The 16,197-nt window shown below is 65.4% G+C and overlaps 3 protein-coding genes across 5 annotated transcripts; 2 read left to right on the forward strand and 1 right to left on the reverse strand.

Annotated features, from left to right (window-relative positions):
- Window positions 1–458: 458 nt before the first annotated feature.
- CENPX (centromere protein X) lies at window positions 459–3,844 on the reverse strand. Of its 2 annotated transcripts, none has more exons than XM_047832565.1 (5): window positions 3,723–3,844; window positions 1,276–1,327; window positions 1,052–1,105; window positions 718–803; window positions 459–622 (listed from the first exon to the last, which is right to left on the reverse strand). In XM_047832565.1, the coding sequence occupies exons 1-5, from the start codon at window positions 3,750–3,752 to the stop codon at window positions 608–610; spliced, it is 237 nt and encodes a 78-aa protein (XP_047688521.1). In that variant the 5' UTR covers window positions 3,753–3,844; the 3' UTR covers window positions 459–607. The 2 variants fall into 2 exon arrangements, with proteins under 2 accessions (XP_047688521.1, XP_047688519.1); XM_047832563.1 differs by having other exon boundaries at window positions 718–806; window positions 3,723–3,840.
- Window positions 3,845–3,997: 153 nt separating this feature from the next.
- On the forward strand, window positions 3,998–12,143 carry LRRC45 (leucine rich repeat containing 45). The gene is given in 18 exon segments (XM_047833511.1): window positions 3,998–4,641; window positions 5,193–5,254; window positions 5,679–5,749; window positions 6,000–6,178; window positions 6,432–6,560; window positions 7,635–7,747; window positions 8,071–8,129; window positions 8,388–8,465; window positions 8,741–8,876; window positions 8,961–9,038; window positions 9,128–9,239; window positions 9,365–9,435; window positions 9,863–9,955; window positions 10,243–10,335; window positions 10,880–11,053; window positions 11,128–11,176; window positions 11,179–11,274; window positions 11,485–12,143. Coding segments are annotated over 18 exon segments (2,010 nt in total). The 5' UTR covers window positions 3,998–4,421; the 3' UTR covers window positions 11,682–12,143.
- A 132-nt stretch (window positions 12,144–12,275) lies between these two features.
- On the forward strand, window positions 12,276–15,246 carry RAC3 (Rac family small GTPase 3). Of its 2 annotated transcripts, none has more exons than XM_047833512.1 (6): window positions 12,276–12,765; window positions 13,333–13,404; window positions 13,630–13,747; window positions 13,876–13,938; window positions 14,350–14,509; window positions 14,749–15,246. In XM_047833512.1, exons 1-6 carry the CDS (start codon window positions 12,731–12,733, stop codon window positions 14,877–14,879), a joined length of 579 nt encoding a protein of 192 aa, XP_047689468.1. In that variant the 5' UTR covers window positions 12,276–12,730; the 3' UTR covers window positions 14,880–15,246. The 2 variants fall into 2 exon arrangements, with proteins under 2 accessions (XP_047689468.1, XP_047689469.1); XM_047833513.1 differs by having other exon boundaries at window positions 12,611–12,765; window positions 14,350–14,513.
- The last annotated feature ends 951 nt before the right edge of the window (window positions 15,247–16,197 follow it).

A 16,197-nucleotide genomic window follows, 5' to 3' on the forward strand; every position in this document is an offset into this window, starting at 1 on the left:
CCTCCTTTCTCAGGGCTGGGCTGCCTTCCTACCAGCACGGAGAGGGGCGGCCCAGCAGGCTTTGAAGCAACTTGACTTTGGGTGATTAATGCATCAGGGAGGCGTGCCCGAGAGGCGGCTTTGATTTATTGATGTTGCCTTGTGAGAGCAAATTTATGGCTCAGGGAAGCACCTTCTGAGGGGAATATCAAATGGTTAAAAGGTTACACAGCAGCTTTGATGTCGGGGTGTCAGGACCATGCGCACCTCCGCTCACTCGGAGAAGGCGCACAGGCCACCTGCTCCAGCGGCACCCCTCTGCTTCCTGGCACCTGCATTCGGAGGACCGGGTGCTTCCCTGACACCCGTGGGTGTGAGGGGAAGACGCCTGCCTCCCCGTCCCCTCAGCGACCTTCCCCACCCCATCTGCTGTGTCCAGGCGGTCAGCAGCGAGGCAGAGGAGACACCAGGAGGGGTGGGGTGTCTGCCAGGACCCAGCTCAGCCCTTGGGGCCGGCGGAGAATCTTGGGTATCAGGAGCTGCTTGTCTGTAGCCAGAGGCCACCGAAACGTGGGCACGGGGCTTTAGCCTTGACTTGGACATCAGGCCGCAGTGGGGGTAGAAGCCCCTAGAAGTCCAGGAGCTGTGGGGGGGAGAGGAGCACTCAGAACCCACAGGTGCCAGCCCCGCTCCTGCTCCCGGGAGGGCAGGGCGCAGACCCCACTGGGGGCCACCTACCAGCTGAGGCAACACCTTTTCCAGCTGGTCCACGTCCACGAGAGCCAGGTCCTCCGCCTGGGCCTGCCGGACGCTGCGGATGGCTGCTTCTGCCGTGACACAGGAGGAAAGTGTGCGGGGGTGGAGGACGGGGTGCACCTCCCCCCAACCCTGTGCGCGGCTGGCAGCTCAGAAACATGGGGCTTTCCAGGAACACAGAACTTAGGGGCTGGTGGGAAAATGGGAAAGAAGTGTGTGTGTGTGGTTTCCCAGCTGAGAAACATGAGGGGAGCAGTGAATGGTCGGGACCGGCCTGGGGGACACCGGAGGACGCTGCCGGGGCCCCTTGGCTCACCCACAACGAAGATCTTCAGCAGCTCCGCCATGAGCCGCAATGCATCCCCGCTGACTGCAAGGTGGAGGGGAGTGAGTCACAGGATCCGTGCCCCTCTGGCCACCCCCGTCAGGGGCCATGGTCCCACCCTGCACCCCCACCCCCACCCTGGCCTCCCCAAGGCGCTGGCCCTGTGCCTGGCGGTCCCTGAGTCTGGCCCCGCCTGCCAGCCAGTGCCCACGAACCTTTGGTCTTGTCATCCTTAAAATGCAGCTGCAGCAGCTTGCCCACCAGCTCCTGGGGGGGGGGGACGGGGGACAGAAAGGCATCAATGGTGGGTCAGTGGCCCAGCACGGTGCCCTGCCTGCGGCAGACCCCTTAGGCATTCAGTTCCAGCTGCTGGAAAGACCCTCTGTCCAGGGCCTTTCGAAAGCTGGGAGACTGGGTGGGGAGAGGCCTCCAGGGGAGAATCAGACACGCGGTGGACAGGTGGGAGCGGCCCAGGTGCCAACCCGCTGCTCCCTGGGCTCCAGGACAGTCCTGTGCTCCCACCCCTGGGCCCGAGGCACTCTCCTTGAGGGGCCCCTTGGCAGGAGTGTCCGCACCACCAACACTGCCTAGCTTGTTCCAGACCCTGCTCTCGGTGCCAGGTCAGCTCCATCTGGGGTCCCTCCCTGGGGTCCCTCCCTGGGGTCTACCGCGTGCAGGGCCTGCAGTGCACAGAGGAATCTTCCTGTACGGGCACGGGTGCCGTGAGCCACACAGCTGTGCAGGGGCCGGGTTGCTCCATCAATAGGCGGTCAGGGTGGACAGGGGAGGAGGGGAGCGGAGCCTGGGAGTGTCTGCAGGGCCTCCAGACTGGAAGGTGGGGCGAGGGCGGGTCCAAGCTGAGACTCCTCAAGGCAGGGGACTTGAGCCCCCCGAAGGATGGCACCTCTCTGCAGAGCTGGGGGAGGTAGGAGGAGGGGCAGCCAGAAATGGGGTGTCATGTAGGGAAGGTGAGTTGGGGGCTGGCCAGCCCTTGACTTTAGCCACAGGAGGTGGCGCTGCTCCACCCAGTGCCGCTCGGCAGAGCCTGAGGGCAGAGCAGAGGGCAGGACAGGGAGAGGATGCCGTGGGGCCCAGGCTCAGAGGGTAAGAACTTGCCACAGGGTCCCTCCAGCAGTGACTGTGAGAGCTTAGCGCCACCTGCTGGTCCTTCTTGCTGCTTAACCAAGAAGGTACCAGGAAAGGCCCAGAAGGCCCTGCTGCCCCACCTGCCCCGGGGGACCCCAGGAAGACCTACATCAGCAAGGCTGCTGCACCCGGGGGGGTGGGGGGAACGGCGCTGTCCAGACCACTGAAGGGGTCGGCACCAGCTGAACACGGTGGTTCCCTAAACAAGTAACTCAAACTCGCGGTGGGCAGGACAGCCTATAGGCACTATGGTGCCCTCTGGCCCTCACCTGGGACAGCCCTGCTCAAGGGTAATGATCGTACCCCCAGCTCTCCAGTTATAATTGCGGGGGAGCACTCTCATGACCACCACTCTGCCAAGTCATTCCAGCCTCAGTGACTTTCCCTATTAGGTCACAACCCCTCCTGGGGTGGCCAGGGCTGAACCACAATCCCGGGTGACGAAGAAGAGGGGGCTGAAGCAGAAGGTGAGCCACAGAGGATCCGTGTGTCTGTGCAAGGGAGTGACTCCCACCCCCCGGGACTGGCAGACCTCCCTTCTGCTATCAGGGGCTCAGAAACCACTCATAGCGGGCAGGGGGCGGGAGCCAGCGGGGCCTCCGTACCCACCCAGCTACCCAGAACCGCCCTTACCAGGGCAAAGGGTGAGGCCCTGAGTGGAATGGCCTGAGTGTAACCCTAGTTCTGCCTCAGTTTCTCCACCAGAAGGTGAGGAGGGTCCCAGTACCCAATTCCTAAACGGACTCATCTGTGTCAAGGGCCTGTAACCGAGGCTGACCCAACGACACTGACTGCAGAGCCACACGCACACCCCGGATGGAACACAAACAGAAATGGTTTCAGCTTGGGGCACCTGGGGGGCCAACTTCAGCTCAGGTCATGATCTCGCAGAACCTCAGTGCAAGCCCCGGGTGGGGGGCTCTGTGCTGACAGCTCAGATCCTGGAGCCCGCTTCGGATTCTGTGTTTCCTTCTCTCTCTGCCCCTCCCCTGCTCATGCTCTGTCTCTCTCTCTCTCTCTCTCTCTCTCTCTCTCTCTCTCTCAAAAACAAGTATAAGTAAATAAAAAAATAAAATAAGTTTCAGCTTGACTCGGGTGAGACACAAAGCCCAGGACTCTTGATAGGGAGCAGACCAAAGGGAAGCTTTAGAGGATGCAGGCCGCGGGACTACCTGCGAGCCCGGCGCAACCACTACGCAAGGTGGTAGCCGGCTCCCGGAGCTCCCGTGGCTCGGCGGGCGGCGAGGGTTGGGGGCACACGCCTCTGCCTGGTTTCCGCAGACCCTCTCCCTCTGGCCGCCAACCAGGCTGCCTACTCCACCCTAGGCTACTCGGCTGCAGGACCCCACCCGCGGAGAGCCAAGGGCGCGCGGGGCAGGGGTCGCGGTCGGGTTCTGGGAACGGGCCTGCCCCACAAAGCACCAGCGGGCGTAGCGGGGGCGGCTCGGGGCCCGCACGTGAGCCACCCTGGGGTCCCCCGCCCGGTCCCCGCCCCCTGCTCCGCCGGTGCGCTCACTTTCCGGAAGCCGCCGCTAGTTCCTTCCATGACAGCCGCCGGGACACGCGCCCTACAGGGTCCTGGGAGGCCCAGGCCAGTCTGTCCCCGGCGCACCCTCCGAAGTCCCGCCTCCGCCCCTCCAGCCAATCAGTCCGGAGCGCGCCCTCCGCATCCCCGCCCCCTGGGCCAGAAGCGCGTGCCCACCCCTTCGTCCCTATTGGTCCGCGAAGATCGCTCCTCCTCCTCCGCTAAGCCTCCTGGGAGTTGCAGTTTGCGCTCGCCGTTCCCGGCGCGCCTTGCTCTTCCTGGATACTGAGGTTCGCGGCGGCCGCGCGGACTCGCGTCTGCACGGGGACGGTCCGGAGCGCGAGGGCTGGGGCCTGGGGCTCGCGGACCGGCCTCGCCGCGGGAGGTGCCGTCGACGAGGGGTCCTCACCCCCGCCGCCTGGAGCGGCCCCCGGCTCACTCCCCGGCCCTGCCCTCATGGGGTCTCCCTCCTGTAGAACCAACTCACTTTGTTCCTCTTTCCTCGGCTCCTGAGAACTTAGGAGTGCCTGTGCTCCGCACTGAGCGGTCCGGCACCGTAGGCCCCCAGGGGACAGGCCCTGCCCTCTTGTCCTCAGGGAGAAGAGCCGGGTAGCAGGAGCAAGCAGTCGCCTTCCCTCTGCTTCCCAGCCCCAGCCGGCTCATGGTGAGGCCTGTCCCCAGGAGTGTGCCATGGAAGAGTTCCGGCACTCCTACAGCCGGCTGTGCAAGGAGAGTGGGGCCGAGCCCCAGGAAACTGTCCTGCAGCAACTGCAGGGGCTGCCACGGGGTCGGCTGGACCTGGCCACTCAGAGCCTGACCGTGGACACCTGCAGGGCCTTGGGCGAGCTGCTGCAGAAGGAGGCACTGCTGACCGAGCTCATCCTGAGCGACTGCATGCTGAGCGAGGAAGGTGGGCACCCGAGGGCCGGCAGGGGCCAGGGCAGCCCTTGCAAGGTTGGGGTTGGGGTCAAGCCCTTTGCCTCAGGGCAGCCTGGACTTGCTTTGTTTCTCGCGGTTTGCTGCGCGGGGTCCGCGTTCCTTGGCAGCCTCTGGCTCAGAGGTCTTCCGTCCCGACCGTCACACTTCATCTTTGTGAGGTTTCTACTCTGTGCTGCAGGCAGTTGAAGCAAGCGGCAGTGCCCCTGACAGCTGCTGCCAATTGAAACCTGGCAGCAGAGGGCAGTTTCTCTTTGCAACAGAGAAATCCTAGGTTCCCCTTAGGAGAATCCCAGGGTGCTGGTGAGCATGAGGTCAGGAGGCTGGCTCTGTGCCTAGCAGAGGTTACAGATGTCTCAGACCTGACACAGCAAGCAGGGCAACTCAATTCGGGCGTGAATCCTGACCAGTGGGGGCCACCGGGACAGTCGTTTCTCCCTTATGTCTGGGAAGCTGAGCTGTCCCAAGCTGGAGCCCACGGGGAGGAGCTCAGGGGCACAGAGTGACCGTCCTGCCGCCTTACAGGGGCCACACTGCTGCTCCAGGGGCTGTGTGCCAACACTGTTGTGCGGTTTCTGGATCTAAAGGTGAGCAAGTCTGCACTCGGGCGTGGGACTTGAGACCCGGAGGGGAGCGGTGTGTGTGTGTGTGTGTGTGTGTGTGTGTGTGTGTGTGTGTGTGTGGAGATTTGAGTGTCCTAGCAACCTGAAAATGTGGATGGTGGCCGGATACAGTATCTGTAAGTACTCTCGGCACACAGGGCTCCCTACCGTCTTCTGGTGGTCTTGATTGGGGGGTGGTGTGATTTAAGGTTAGGAATGTGAGTTCCAGAATGTTCGTTCAACAAACCGCTCCAGGAGGCCCACTCTGGTCAAGGAAAGCACCTTCCGCCCACAGCCAGCCACCTGGCCTCATCCACTGTCTGACCAGGGCCCTGTGGGGTATGGACATGGCATTTGGAGCCCAGCATGTGACGATGGGGAATTACCAGGCTGCCTTTTCCTGCCCTAGGGCAATAACCTTCGAGCTGCAGGGGCCGAGGCTCTGGGACAACTCCTCCGACAGAACAAGTCCATTCAGAGGTGAGATGTGGTCCTCGGGTCGGCCCCAGAGGGCACGTTCTGAGGCCTGAGAGAGTTCTCTTGAGCCCTCCTGGCCCGTTGTTTGCATTTCGTATCCGTTGGTAGGGAGCTGACAAGTTTAAGTTACTCACGTGGCTGCAGCTTTTCTGCTAGAGACCCCGAAGCCTGCACCTCCCCTCGAGCCCCTCCAGACCCTGTGGCAGCAGGGTGCTCCTTGGGGCCACACGCCTCACGTCCGCCTCTCCCGCAGTCTCACTCTGGAGTGGAACAACATGGGTGCGTGGGAAGACGCCTTCGCCACCTTCTGCAGGGCCCTGGCGGGCAACGGGGCCCTGCGGCAGCTGGATCTCCGCAACAACCAGATCAGCCACAAGGGCGCAGAGGAGCTGGCCCTGGCCTTGACGCGCAACGCCAGCCTCCAGCAGCTGGGTGAGGCCTCTCTGCACTGGCCTTCTCCCGGAGGTCTGAGGTCTGGGGCCGTCGCCTGCTGCTCCCTCGGCCCTCCTGCTGCTTCTGTCCTGTTCTGGAAGCAAGTGGGTGGAAAGGTGCTGCGGGGAGGGGCCCGGTTTGCTGGGCTCCTGCTCAGTTGGCGACCACAGGGAGCGCCCTTCCCCCAGAGAAAGCATCCCAGGCTGGGCCAGCCGTCTCCAGGCGCGTGTGGTGACAGTGGATTTCCTTCCAGACCTGCGCTGGAATGACATCGGCCTCCTGGGGGGCCGGGCCCTGGTGAACTGTCTCCCCCGCAACAAGACCCTGTGGAGGTTGGAGCTGGCGGGGAATAACGTCCCCGGCGACATTCTCAGAGCTGTGGGTACGGGCACTCCGGGCTGCCGACAGCTCGCCCTGTTTGGAGCCGGGGATAAAGCTGATTCCCTTGGACGGGCCCAGCCACTGAGGGAGGGGCAGCTCGGGGCTTGGGACAGGGACGCGTAGAAGCATCGTGAGATTAGCCTAAATCAGAAACGGAAGTAGAGGGAGAAGGTTCAAGGGAAGGAGACAGTGGCAGTGAGCCCGCGGAGAGCCTGCTGCTTGTGCTGCTCCAAGCCTGCCTCGGGACGTGCACTCGCTCCTTAGGCCTGTGAGGCACGGGGTCACCTGGGGCGTGGGGTCTTGCCCCGATGGCCATACCACTGCCTTGGTGGCCCGGCCACAGATGGGAAGGGGCTTCTTGGCATCGGCCCCGTCACCCCAGAGTTCGTGGCTACACGTGTAAGCTGTGTATAAGCGCAGCCACCCAGCCCGTGTGGCCCCCTCCCATCAGTGACCCCAACAACTCAACCCCGGGCCCGGTTGGACAGTCTGCCACTCCCCATGGTTACTTGTCCTGCCAGCAGCACCGGCCACCCAAGGGCCTGAACTTGGGCTGGAATCCCGGGTGGGGCCACCACCTCCTGCTAGGCCCACCCGGCCCGTGTTGTCCCCAACTTCTCCTGGTCCCTCAGCCCTTATCATTACCCTCAGTGCCACTTTGGGCTGGCTCCTCTCCAAATCTTGCCGGAATCTTTCTGGAACACAGGAGATGAGTGTGGTATTCGATTCTGGGGAGTCACGCTGTGGGTTCTGACCTCTGGGGTGGAGCCCAAGTGCCTAGGAGAGCGTCCATCTGTGGGAGCTGGGCAGTCTCCCCACGTGCATGCCCCTTGCACTGGGTGCCTCCCGGGCTCCTGGCCCCACTGTTACCCACGCCTCTGCCTCCGGTGCATTGCGGGGAGGTCTCTCTGATTTGTGGGGTAAGGCTGCCTCACACAGTGTTGATTCCCAGATGACTGGCTTCTGGGTGCGGGGCCAGGCTGGCTGGTGGCTGCTCCTGGGCTGAGCAGCCTCCTCCCCACCCCCCACCCCCCCCCCCCCCCCACCTGGTGGATAACTTGGCTCTTTCCAATAGAGCAAGCCATGGACCACAACCGGGACCGGCAGACCACCTTCCGAGAGAACCAGGCCCGCACCCATGTGCTCAGCAAGGAGGTGCAGCACCTCCAGGAAGAGAAATCCAAGCAGGTGAGTTCCGCAGAGCCTCCCCCCAGCTGCATGGACAGAGCTCCCCTTGGTCCCCATGCCATGGCCGTCTTTCCTTCTCGCGGACACCAGCGCTCCCCCGGGGCGGCCAACACTTAGGCCCGAGAGGCAGCCTCTTGGCCTCACCTCTGTCAGGTGGGCGGGCGGGCAGGCTTCCCCTGTGCAGGAGTCCCAGCCTCCCTTTGGATGAGGCCAGTGCTTTCCTGTTCTGCTGCTTCGGCGGGCGTCTGCTCTCCTTCCTGCTTGACCAAAGGGAGCGGGCAGGCTCGAGGTCCTGACACGGCTCTGGCTGGCTCTGTCCCCAGTTTCTAGACTTGATGGAGACGATTGAGAAGCAGCGGAAGGAGATGGCCAGGAGCGGCAGGTGAGCGCAGCCCCGGGACCGCAGCTCACCTGGGGTGCCCGAGACTTGGATCCTCGGCACCTGCCCACCGACCACCGACGAGGGGGTGGCGTGCTCCCCGGGGGAAGCTGGCTGCAGGACGAGGGGCGGCACCGAGAACTTCCCGGCCCAGCACCTGGAGCGTGGTGGAAGCATCAGGAAGAGCAGCTGCCGCCAGAGCCCAGGGTGCCCGGGGGGGCTCTGAGGTTTGGGCTTCTTGGACCTTCCTTCTGTTCGTAGGGCGTCGGCTATACGCGTGGGGCAACTGCAGGAAGCCCTGAATGAGAGACATTCCATCATCAATGCCCTCAAGGCCAAGTAAGCAGGGGTGGGGGGCACGAGTGTGGTTGGAGGGTGGCTTCAAAGCGCTTTAGTGACGTGCCCACGGGCAGAAAAGGGTGGGACAGACAAGAACCCGAGTCCTCGGTGTGCAAAGTGGAGGTGGGAAACGGCTGGGCTGGTAATCCTGGAAGGCTTCTTGGAGGACGTCAGCTCTAGCTGAGGTGAACAGTGGCCAGCAGGAGTGAGAGCAGCAAGGCCTTTGCGAGGCCCGAGGTGAGGCAGGGGCGGGGCTGGCGTCTCCCTCCGAACAGGCTGCAGATGGCCGAGGCCGCCCTGGCCCTGTCAGAGCAAAAGGCCCAAGGCCTGGGGGAGCTCTTGGCTACCGCGGAGCAGGAGCAGCGAAGCTTGGCGCAGAGGCAGGCAAAAGAACACAGGCTAGAGCAGCAGGTGAGCAGGGAGGGCTGGGCGCAGGGCGGGCAGGCGGTGCCGGGCAGGGGTGACGGGGGCGCCCTTGCCCTGCCTCCCCCGCAGGAAGCTGCGGAGAGGGAGTCCAAGCTCCTCAGAGACTTATCTGCTGCCAACGAGAAGACCCTCCTCCTGCGAAACCAGGTGTGGGGGTGAGGGGCCGGGCCCCCTGAGGAAACGGGCGGGCCCCGGGGCCGGGACCCAAGCTTCCCACCCACGGTGCTGCTTCCCAGGTGGACGAGTTGGAGCGGAAGGTGGGATCTCAGCAAGAGCAGCTGTTCCTGGCCAGGCAGGAGCTGACCAACACGGCGGCCGAGCTGAAGACCAGGGCCATCCAGGCTGAGGGTGGGCGCATGCGGGCCCACAGCCGAGGGGCCCGGAGAGGGGTGGGTGGGTGGGTGGGTGGGGAGCGCCGGGAACGAGGTGCCCCCAGCGAGTCCCACCCATGCTCTCCCCGCCTGGGCTTGCAGAGCATCTGGAACTAGAGAAGAAGAGGTCCCGGCAGAACTTGGAGGACTTGGAGCGGCTGCGTGCCAAGGAGGTGCTTGTCAGTGACCCCATCAGGTCTCCTGCTGTCCCCGCTGTCTGCCCGGGGCCTGCGGAAGCCTCAGGGTGGCCTGGTGTCCCCGAAGCACACCCCTGGCAGTGCTCCCCTTGACTACCTTGGGGGTGCCTGGCAGTTCTTTCCCAGCCCTGGCAGATATAACACCCAGGGACTCCCGACCAGGCTGTAGGAAGGACCCCGGCACAGGCTGCCGTGTGCCCTGTGCCACCCTGTGTGGCACTGGACTGTGCCCTCCACCCTTCCTGCAAAGCCGCGTGGGGCAGCCCATTCTCGGGAGGAGCAGTGTCCCCAAGATTTGCCTGCCTCCTGGGGTGGGAAGGGAAGCCTTCTACGGCAGGGGGTCAGGGGATGTCCGCCCGGGGGATTGGTCTCCCAGCCCTGCCCCCACCCTGTGCCTGGGCAGGTAGAGCATCTGACTCGCCGCTCGGAAGAGAGTGAGAGGGCCATGCAGGAGAGGGTACAGAGGCTGGAGGCCTCACGGCTGTCCCTAGAGGAGGTGAGCACATGCCAGTTGGGTGCTAGACTCTGCCTTTCTCTGGGGCACCCCTTCTGTCAGTCAGAACCTCTTCAGGCCCGCCTCCCCCCGCATTCAGGACTGGTATTTCCGTGAGGCCAGAGGGACTTTCCTACGGTGGGACGTGGGACCTCTTGGCCGTGGCAACTCCTGGGACACTCTCAGGAGGCTGATGCGGGGCGCCCCCGGCCCAGTGGTCGGGTGGGGCCACAGGGGTCCCTGGCTAGGGGCAGGAGAATAGGCCACGTGGGTCGCTGTCTGTGGGGCAGGAGCTGAGCCGAGTGAAGGCGGCGGCTCTCAGTGAGCGTGGCCAGGCTGAGGAGGAGCTCATCAAGGCCAAGAACCAAGTCCGTCTGGAGGAGGTAAGCCCGTGGCCAGACACGCCTGGATTCCACAGCTTACAGTGCCCACCGGGGAGCGAGGCCCGAGGGGCTGAGGTGCCCCGGCCAGACCTGGGCCGTCCTTTGGTTCTGTAGGGGAAGGTGGGGGGACAGGAGCTCCAGAGGTACGGGGGCAGGGAAGAGTCAGAACAGGACAGGTGCAGGACACATCCCACCCCCTCCCCCACCAAGAGCCACCGTCGTGCCACCCTGGGATGGGGGAAGCGGTCTGCCCCCGTGCAGCCTGTGATTGCATGGCCAAAGCCGGGACCCAGAGGGCAGAGTGGTCAGCCTGGGGGTGGGGAGGGGGAGCAGGAAGGGTACTCTGTGGGCCGGGTCAGGTCAAGCCTGCTCGGAACACACACACAGAGTGACTTCAGTCACGAGCACTTTTCGCGCCGCAAGGAAAAGTTCCCCTGGGGCCGAGGCGGCTACTCCACAGGGAGGCCCGGGGCCAGGGCGGGAAGCGGCTGGCGGGCCTCGGCCCCTCGCCCCTGGGCTCAGCAGCCCCCCTGGGTGCCCACAGCAGCAGCGCCTGGCTCACCTGGAGGAGAAGCTGCGGCTGCTGGCTCAGGCGCGGGACGAGGCCCAGAGCGCCTGCCTGCAGCAGAGGCAGACGGTGGCCGAGGCGCAGGCGCAGGCCGGCCAGCTGGGCCTGCAGGTGGAGGGCCTGAGGCGGCGCCTACAGGAGCTGCAGCAGGTAACTCGGACTTTGAGGGCCCCCCCCCCCGTCCTCTCCCCCCGCCACACACGCTCACCCCCCACGTCTGGCAGGAACTGAGCAACAAGGACCAAGAAAAGGTGGCAGAGGTGACCAGGGTGCGGTGGAGCTGCAGGAGCAGAACGGCCGCCTGCAGGCCGAACTGACGGCCCAGGAGGCTCTGAGAGAGAAGGTGGCGGCGCTGGAGCGCCAGCTGAAAGGTGAGCTCAGCCCCCCAGCCCCGGTGCCCTCGCAGCCCAACCCGTCCTCAGTGGGCCACCCGACGACAGCCGGCCGGGCTGCAGAGCTGAGCCTGGCCTGGGTCTCCGCTCCCAGGGGCGCTGGATGGGGTCTGCCTCTGTGGGACCCCGGCCAGGGCCCCCCAGGCCCTCTCCCCCGCTGCCGTCCTCCCTGAGGTTCTTCCCCTGCAGTGATCACAGGTGACCACCGGGAGGCGCTGCTGGACAGGGAGAGTGAGAACGCCTCTCTCCGGGAGAAGCTTCGGCTCAAGGAGGCTGAGATCGCCCGGATCCGGGAGGAGGAGGCCCAGAGGGCCAGCTTCCTGCAAAATGCCGTCCTGGCTTATGTACAGGGGTCTCCCCTGAGGGCCATGAGTCCCCAGAAGTGAAGGGAAGCAGGGGGACTCCTAGAGTGGCAGGAAGGCAGCATCTCCCAGACATCTGTGCCGCATCCCTGCCCATCCCTTCCTCTCAAGGGACAGCCCATCGGGCTGGCAGCTTAAGGCAGGGTCTACAGCTGGGGACTTGGAAAATCGGTGCCAAGCCGGACCAGCGAGCGGGGCCACTGCTGCCCAGCGCTGGGGTGCCCTGCTAGGCAGGCACGGGGCTAGTCAGCCAAGACGTCCCCAGCGGACACACCGTGGGCCCCAACCCCAGCCCTTCGGGTGGGTCCCAGGGAACATGCCTGAGATGTGTTTCAGAAGAAGCAGCCACAGGGGAAGAAAATCCAGAAGACCTGCACCCCCTACCCCTCACAATCACCTTTTCCGGTGTGCCCACAAACGCTCCTTTCCCAATGTAACCAGGAGCCCTGGTTCTTTTGAAATACAGAACTTTTACACTTTGTGATACATTTTGGGCCGGTGCCTTTCCCCACATGTGTCTGTGCTCCCAGCCACCCAGGAGACCCTCTTGGGCATGGCTGTTGCCCTGTGGGGACGTGGGGCTACTGTAGCACACCGCTGGGGCTGCGGGGGCGGGGTGGGGGGGACCGGTGACTGCCAGCACCAGCTGTCTCCTGGTCGCGGGGCGAGTGCATCTCAGCCCCTCTGTCCGCGGGCCCTGGGCAGGCGCTTCCTGGAAGAAGCCACAGGCACACAGACGGCCCCACACACGGCCTGGTTGGGGGGCATCGCCTGCCTGCGCTGGCCCCCGGCCCGTGGCATGGGTCCCAGGGGCTCCGGGGACTGGCTGGGGATCGCCGTGTCCCCACCCCTCACCGGAGTTCTCCGGGACCGGGCGAGTGCCGGGCTCGGGGCGGGCCCGCGCCCCCCGCGCCCCCCGCCGGCCGCGCTCGGCTGTCTCCGCGCCCGGCGCTCGGCGGCGCTCGGCTGTCTCCGGCCGCTCGGCTCCGCGCTCGGCTCGGGTCCGCGGCCGCTGCGGCGCCGGGCATTTCTCCGCAGCTCGGCTCGCGGCCGCGCCCGCCCGGCCCGCGCCCATGCAGGCCATCAAGTGCGTGGTGGTCGGCGACGGGTGAGTGCGCCGCGCGGGGGCCGCGGGGCCGGGCGGGGGCGGCCCCGGGGACCCTGCCGGGGCTGGGCGCAAGGCTCCGGGGCGCGGGAGCGTTGGGGGTGCGGGGGACCGGGCGGGGCGGCCCTCACGCCCCGACGCCCCTCCCGCGCGCGCCCCGGGGTCGGGCCGGAGTGGGAGGGCGCGCCGGGGCGGGGTCCCCGCCGGCCGCCGGGCCGCGGGCCTCCGGCCCGGGCCCACCTGATGCTGCCCTGCCGCCGCCTGGCCGCCGGGTGGGTGGGGCCGGGCCTCCCACCTGGGCTGCGCCCTCCGCCGGGCCCACCCGCCCGGGTGCCGGAATCTCGGAGACGGCTCGCCCCACCCCCAGCCCCAGCCCCAGCCCCAGCCCCAGCCCCAGCCCTGCCCTGGGGAGGCCGGCCCGCGCTGGTCCTCCTCCAGCTCTGGGCAGCTGCGGGTCTGCCGGGCCGGGACCCCTGTGTTCGCCTGTGGCTGCACGGGAGGGGCTGCCCTTGCTGGGCGGAGGGCTGAAGCCTGGCCTGGGAGCAACGTGGGCTCGCCCTCTGTCCACAGCGCCGTGGGGAAGACCTGCTTGCTGATCAGCTACACGACCAACGCCTTCCCGGGAGAGTACATCCCCACCGTGTGAGCGCTCCGGGCGGGCGGGTCAGGAGCTGGCCCGTTAGGGCCTCGGGCGCGGTCTCGGTGTCATGGCCCTTCCCCCCCCCCCCCCCCCCCCCCCCCCCCCCCCCCGGGCTTCGAGGTCAGGCGCGGGAGGCCCCAGTCTGGGCTGCTCGGGTGGGGCCGGGGCGCTGCCACACCTCGCGTTCTGTGCGGGCCTGGGCCGACCCTTCCCGCTCTGCCTGGCAGTTTCGACAACTACTCTGCGAACGTGATGGTGGACGGGAAGCCGGTCAACCTGGGGCTGTGGGACACCGCCGGGCAGGAGGACTACGACCGGCTGAGGCCACTGTCCTATCCCCAAACTGTAGGTGACGACAGGGCCGCCCCGGGAACTGGGTGCTTGGGTGGGGTCCTCCTGGGGATATGTGGGGGGGTTGCCATTTGGAGGTCCTTGACCACTCCCACCAGGGCCCCCTCACCTTTTCTCCCAAGGACGTCTTTCTGATCTGCTTCTCTCTCGTGAGCCCGGCGTCCTTTGAGAATGTTCGAGCCAAGGTAGGGCAGTGTCGCAGGGAGGGCTTGTCTGCGGGAGAGGGGTTGTTCAGAGGATTTGCCCCGGCAGGGTGGGGGCTCTTGCCTGAAGACCTTAGGCAGCTTGTCCTTCGGAGGCAGGCGAGGTCTTGGCACGGGGTCTGAAGGTGACCCGGGACAGTGATGAGGGGCTGCGGTGAGGTAGGGGTGGGGGGTGAAGCTCTCAGAGAAGGCAGGGCCGCTAGGCCCTTGAAACTTCCGGGTAGGCGTTTTGTTCTGGGTGACTTTCCCACTAATCCCAGTGACCGCTCCAGGAAGGGCTGAGGGTAGATGCGGGGACCAAGAGGAAGGGACTCTTGGGAGCCACGGCCTGCTGCGGGCATGGCTGGGGGAGAAGCCCTCAAGGGGTAGGGGTCAGAGCCTCCATCCCCGCAGTGGTACCCCGAGGTGCGACACCACTGCCCCCACACGCCCATCCTCCTGGTGGGCACCAAGCTGGACCTCCGTGACGACAAGGACACCATTGAACGGCTGCGGGACAAGAAGCTGGCGCCCATCACCTACCCCCAGGGCCTGGCCATGGCCCGGGAGATCGGTGAGTGGGCCCTGCAGGGCCTTGGGATGCCGGCGGGAAAGGGACAGGAGGCCTGCTCTGGAGGGCACAGTGCTGCCCCCTGTGGGCCCCCACCTGTGCTCACCCCTTACTTGCACACACCCCCAACCCCCCGCCCTGCTGCCACCTCCCTTGCTGTCCTCCCCCTCGCTGAGTCCCATCCTCAGCGTCCCCTACTCTGGCTGTCCCCTCATCACTGTCCCCTCCCTCGCTGCCCTCAGGCTCTGTCAAGTACCTGGAGTGCTCAGCCCTCACTCAGCGGGGCCTGAAGACCGTGTTTGACGAGGCCATCCGGGCTGTGCTCTGCCCACCCCCTGTGAAAAAGCCCGGGAAGAAGTGCACGGTCTTCTAGAGCCAGCTTCTGGAGGAGCGACCCCGCCCGGGCCCGTGCTTGCTGTCGTGTCGAGATGTTTGGTGTCCCTGAGTCTGCTGTGGGGGAGTGGTGTGGGTGGGGAGGGGGAAGAAGCATGGGGACAGGGCTGGGGCCGTGGAGTCCTGTCTGCTCTGTCTTGTCCTTCTGGGGTACAGCTCCAGCTTTACCTGGCCCCCACGGGAGGCTGGAAGGGAGCAGGGTCTCCCTTGGGCTGCAGGGGCAGGTCCAGGGCAGCCCCAGGATGGGCTTCCTGGTGGGGGAGGTTGGGGGGATGGGTCCGGTTCATGCGCCCCAGGATGGGGCAGCCCTTTCTTCTTTTATACAATAAACATTCTCCACCACCGTCTCCCGCCTGTCTGGGTACTTGCCTCTCTGCCCTGGGGTGCCTGGCCCCTCACTTCCCCCATCCAGAGTACAGAGGGGTGAGCTTGACCCCACACCCTGGGCAAGAGGAGAGAATGAACTTGCTCAGCTGTGTCAGTCCCCAAAGGATGTGACCCAGATCAGAATGGGAGCAAGGACATGTAGCCCCTTTGGGGTGAGGAAAGCCCCCCTCGTGCTGACTTCAGGCCTCGGGGAGGGGCATGCGCTGGGGAGGCGGGCTTCGGTGCAGCAGCTCTCAGGTGTGGGGAGGGGACAGCCTGCGGTCAGGGCCCACGGAGTCCCTGGCAGGGCTCCGCAGCGCCCCGCACCCACCAGGGCTGGGCCACACTGAGCTAAGTATTCAAGAAGAGAAGTGGTCAGGAGGAGAGGCGGCCAGTGTAGACAAAAGCGTGGTGGTCAAGTGTGGTTCCTCTGGAGTGGCAAGGGGCTCTGGAGTGGCAAGGGGGCCGGGTGTCAGTGCCAGAGTCAGAAATAGTGGGAGGGAAGGTGAAGGTCAGCCGGGGAGCACCCCGGGGGGCCACAGTGCAGGAGCTCGGACTTCACCCGAGGCCGCAGGGTGCCAGTCCAGGCAGGTGCTTACGACACCAGGCCTCCCCATGGTGTGCACAACAGGCTCCCGCTGGCTCAGAAGAGGCAACTGTGAGAGTTTTCAGGAGTTTCGCTAGCCAGTTGCTAAACTGCTTTTATTAATAATTATATACACTTACAATGAGTCCTATCAGAAAATGAGCAAACGCTCCAAACACCTGTTTTTGTACACAGTGCTATCGTCTAGGTGTGTGGGGTTACTTGTGTCCGTGGCATCTGTGTGGTGCGGATGCCACATGAAGGTGGGACACTGCACATCTGTCCCCACACACCTGTGCCCAGCCCCGCCCTCAGTGATGTCAGATTCGGGGGGGGGGGGTGGGTG

This window comes from Prionailurus viverrinus, chromosome E1 (assembly GCF_022837055.1).
Source record: "Prionailurus viverrinus isolate Anna chromosome E1, UM_Priviv_1.0, whole genome shotgun sequence".
Taxonomy (NCBI): domain Eukaryota; kingdom Metazoa; phylum Chordata; class Mammalia; order Carnivora; family Felidae; genus Prionailurus; species Prionailurus viverrinus.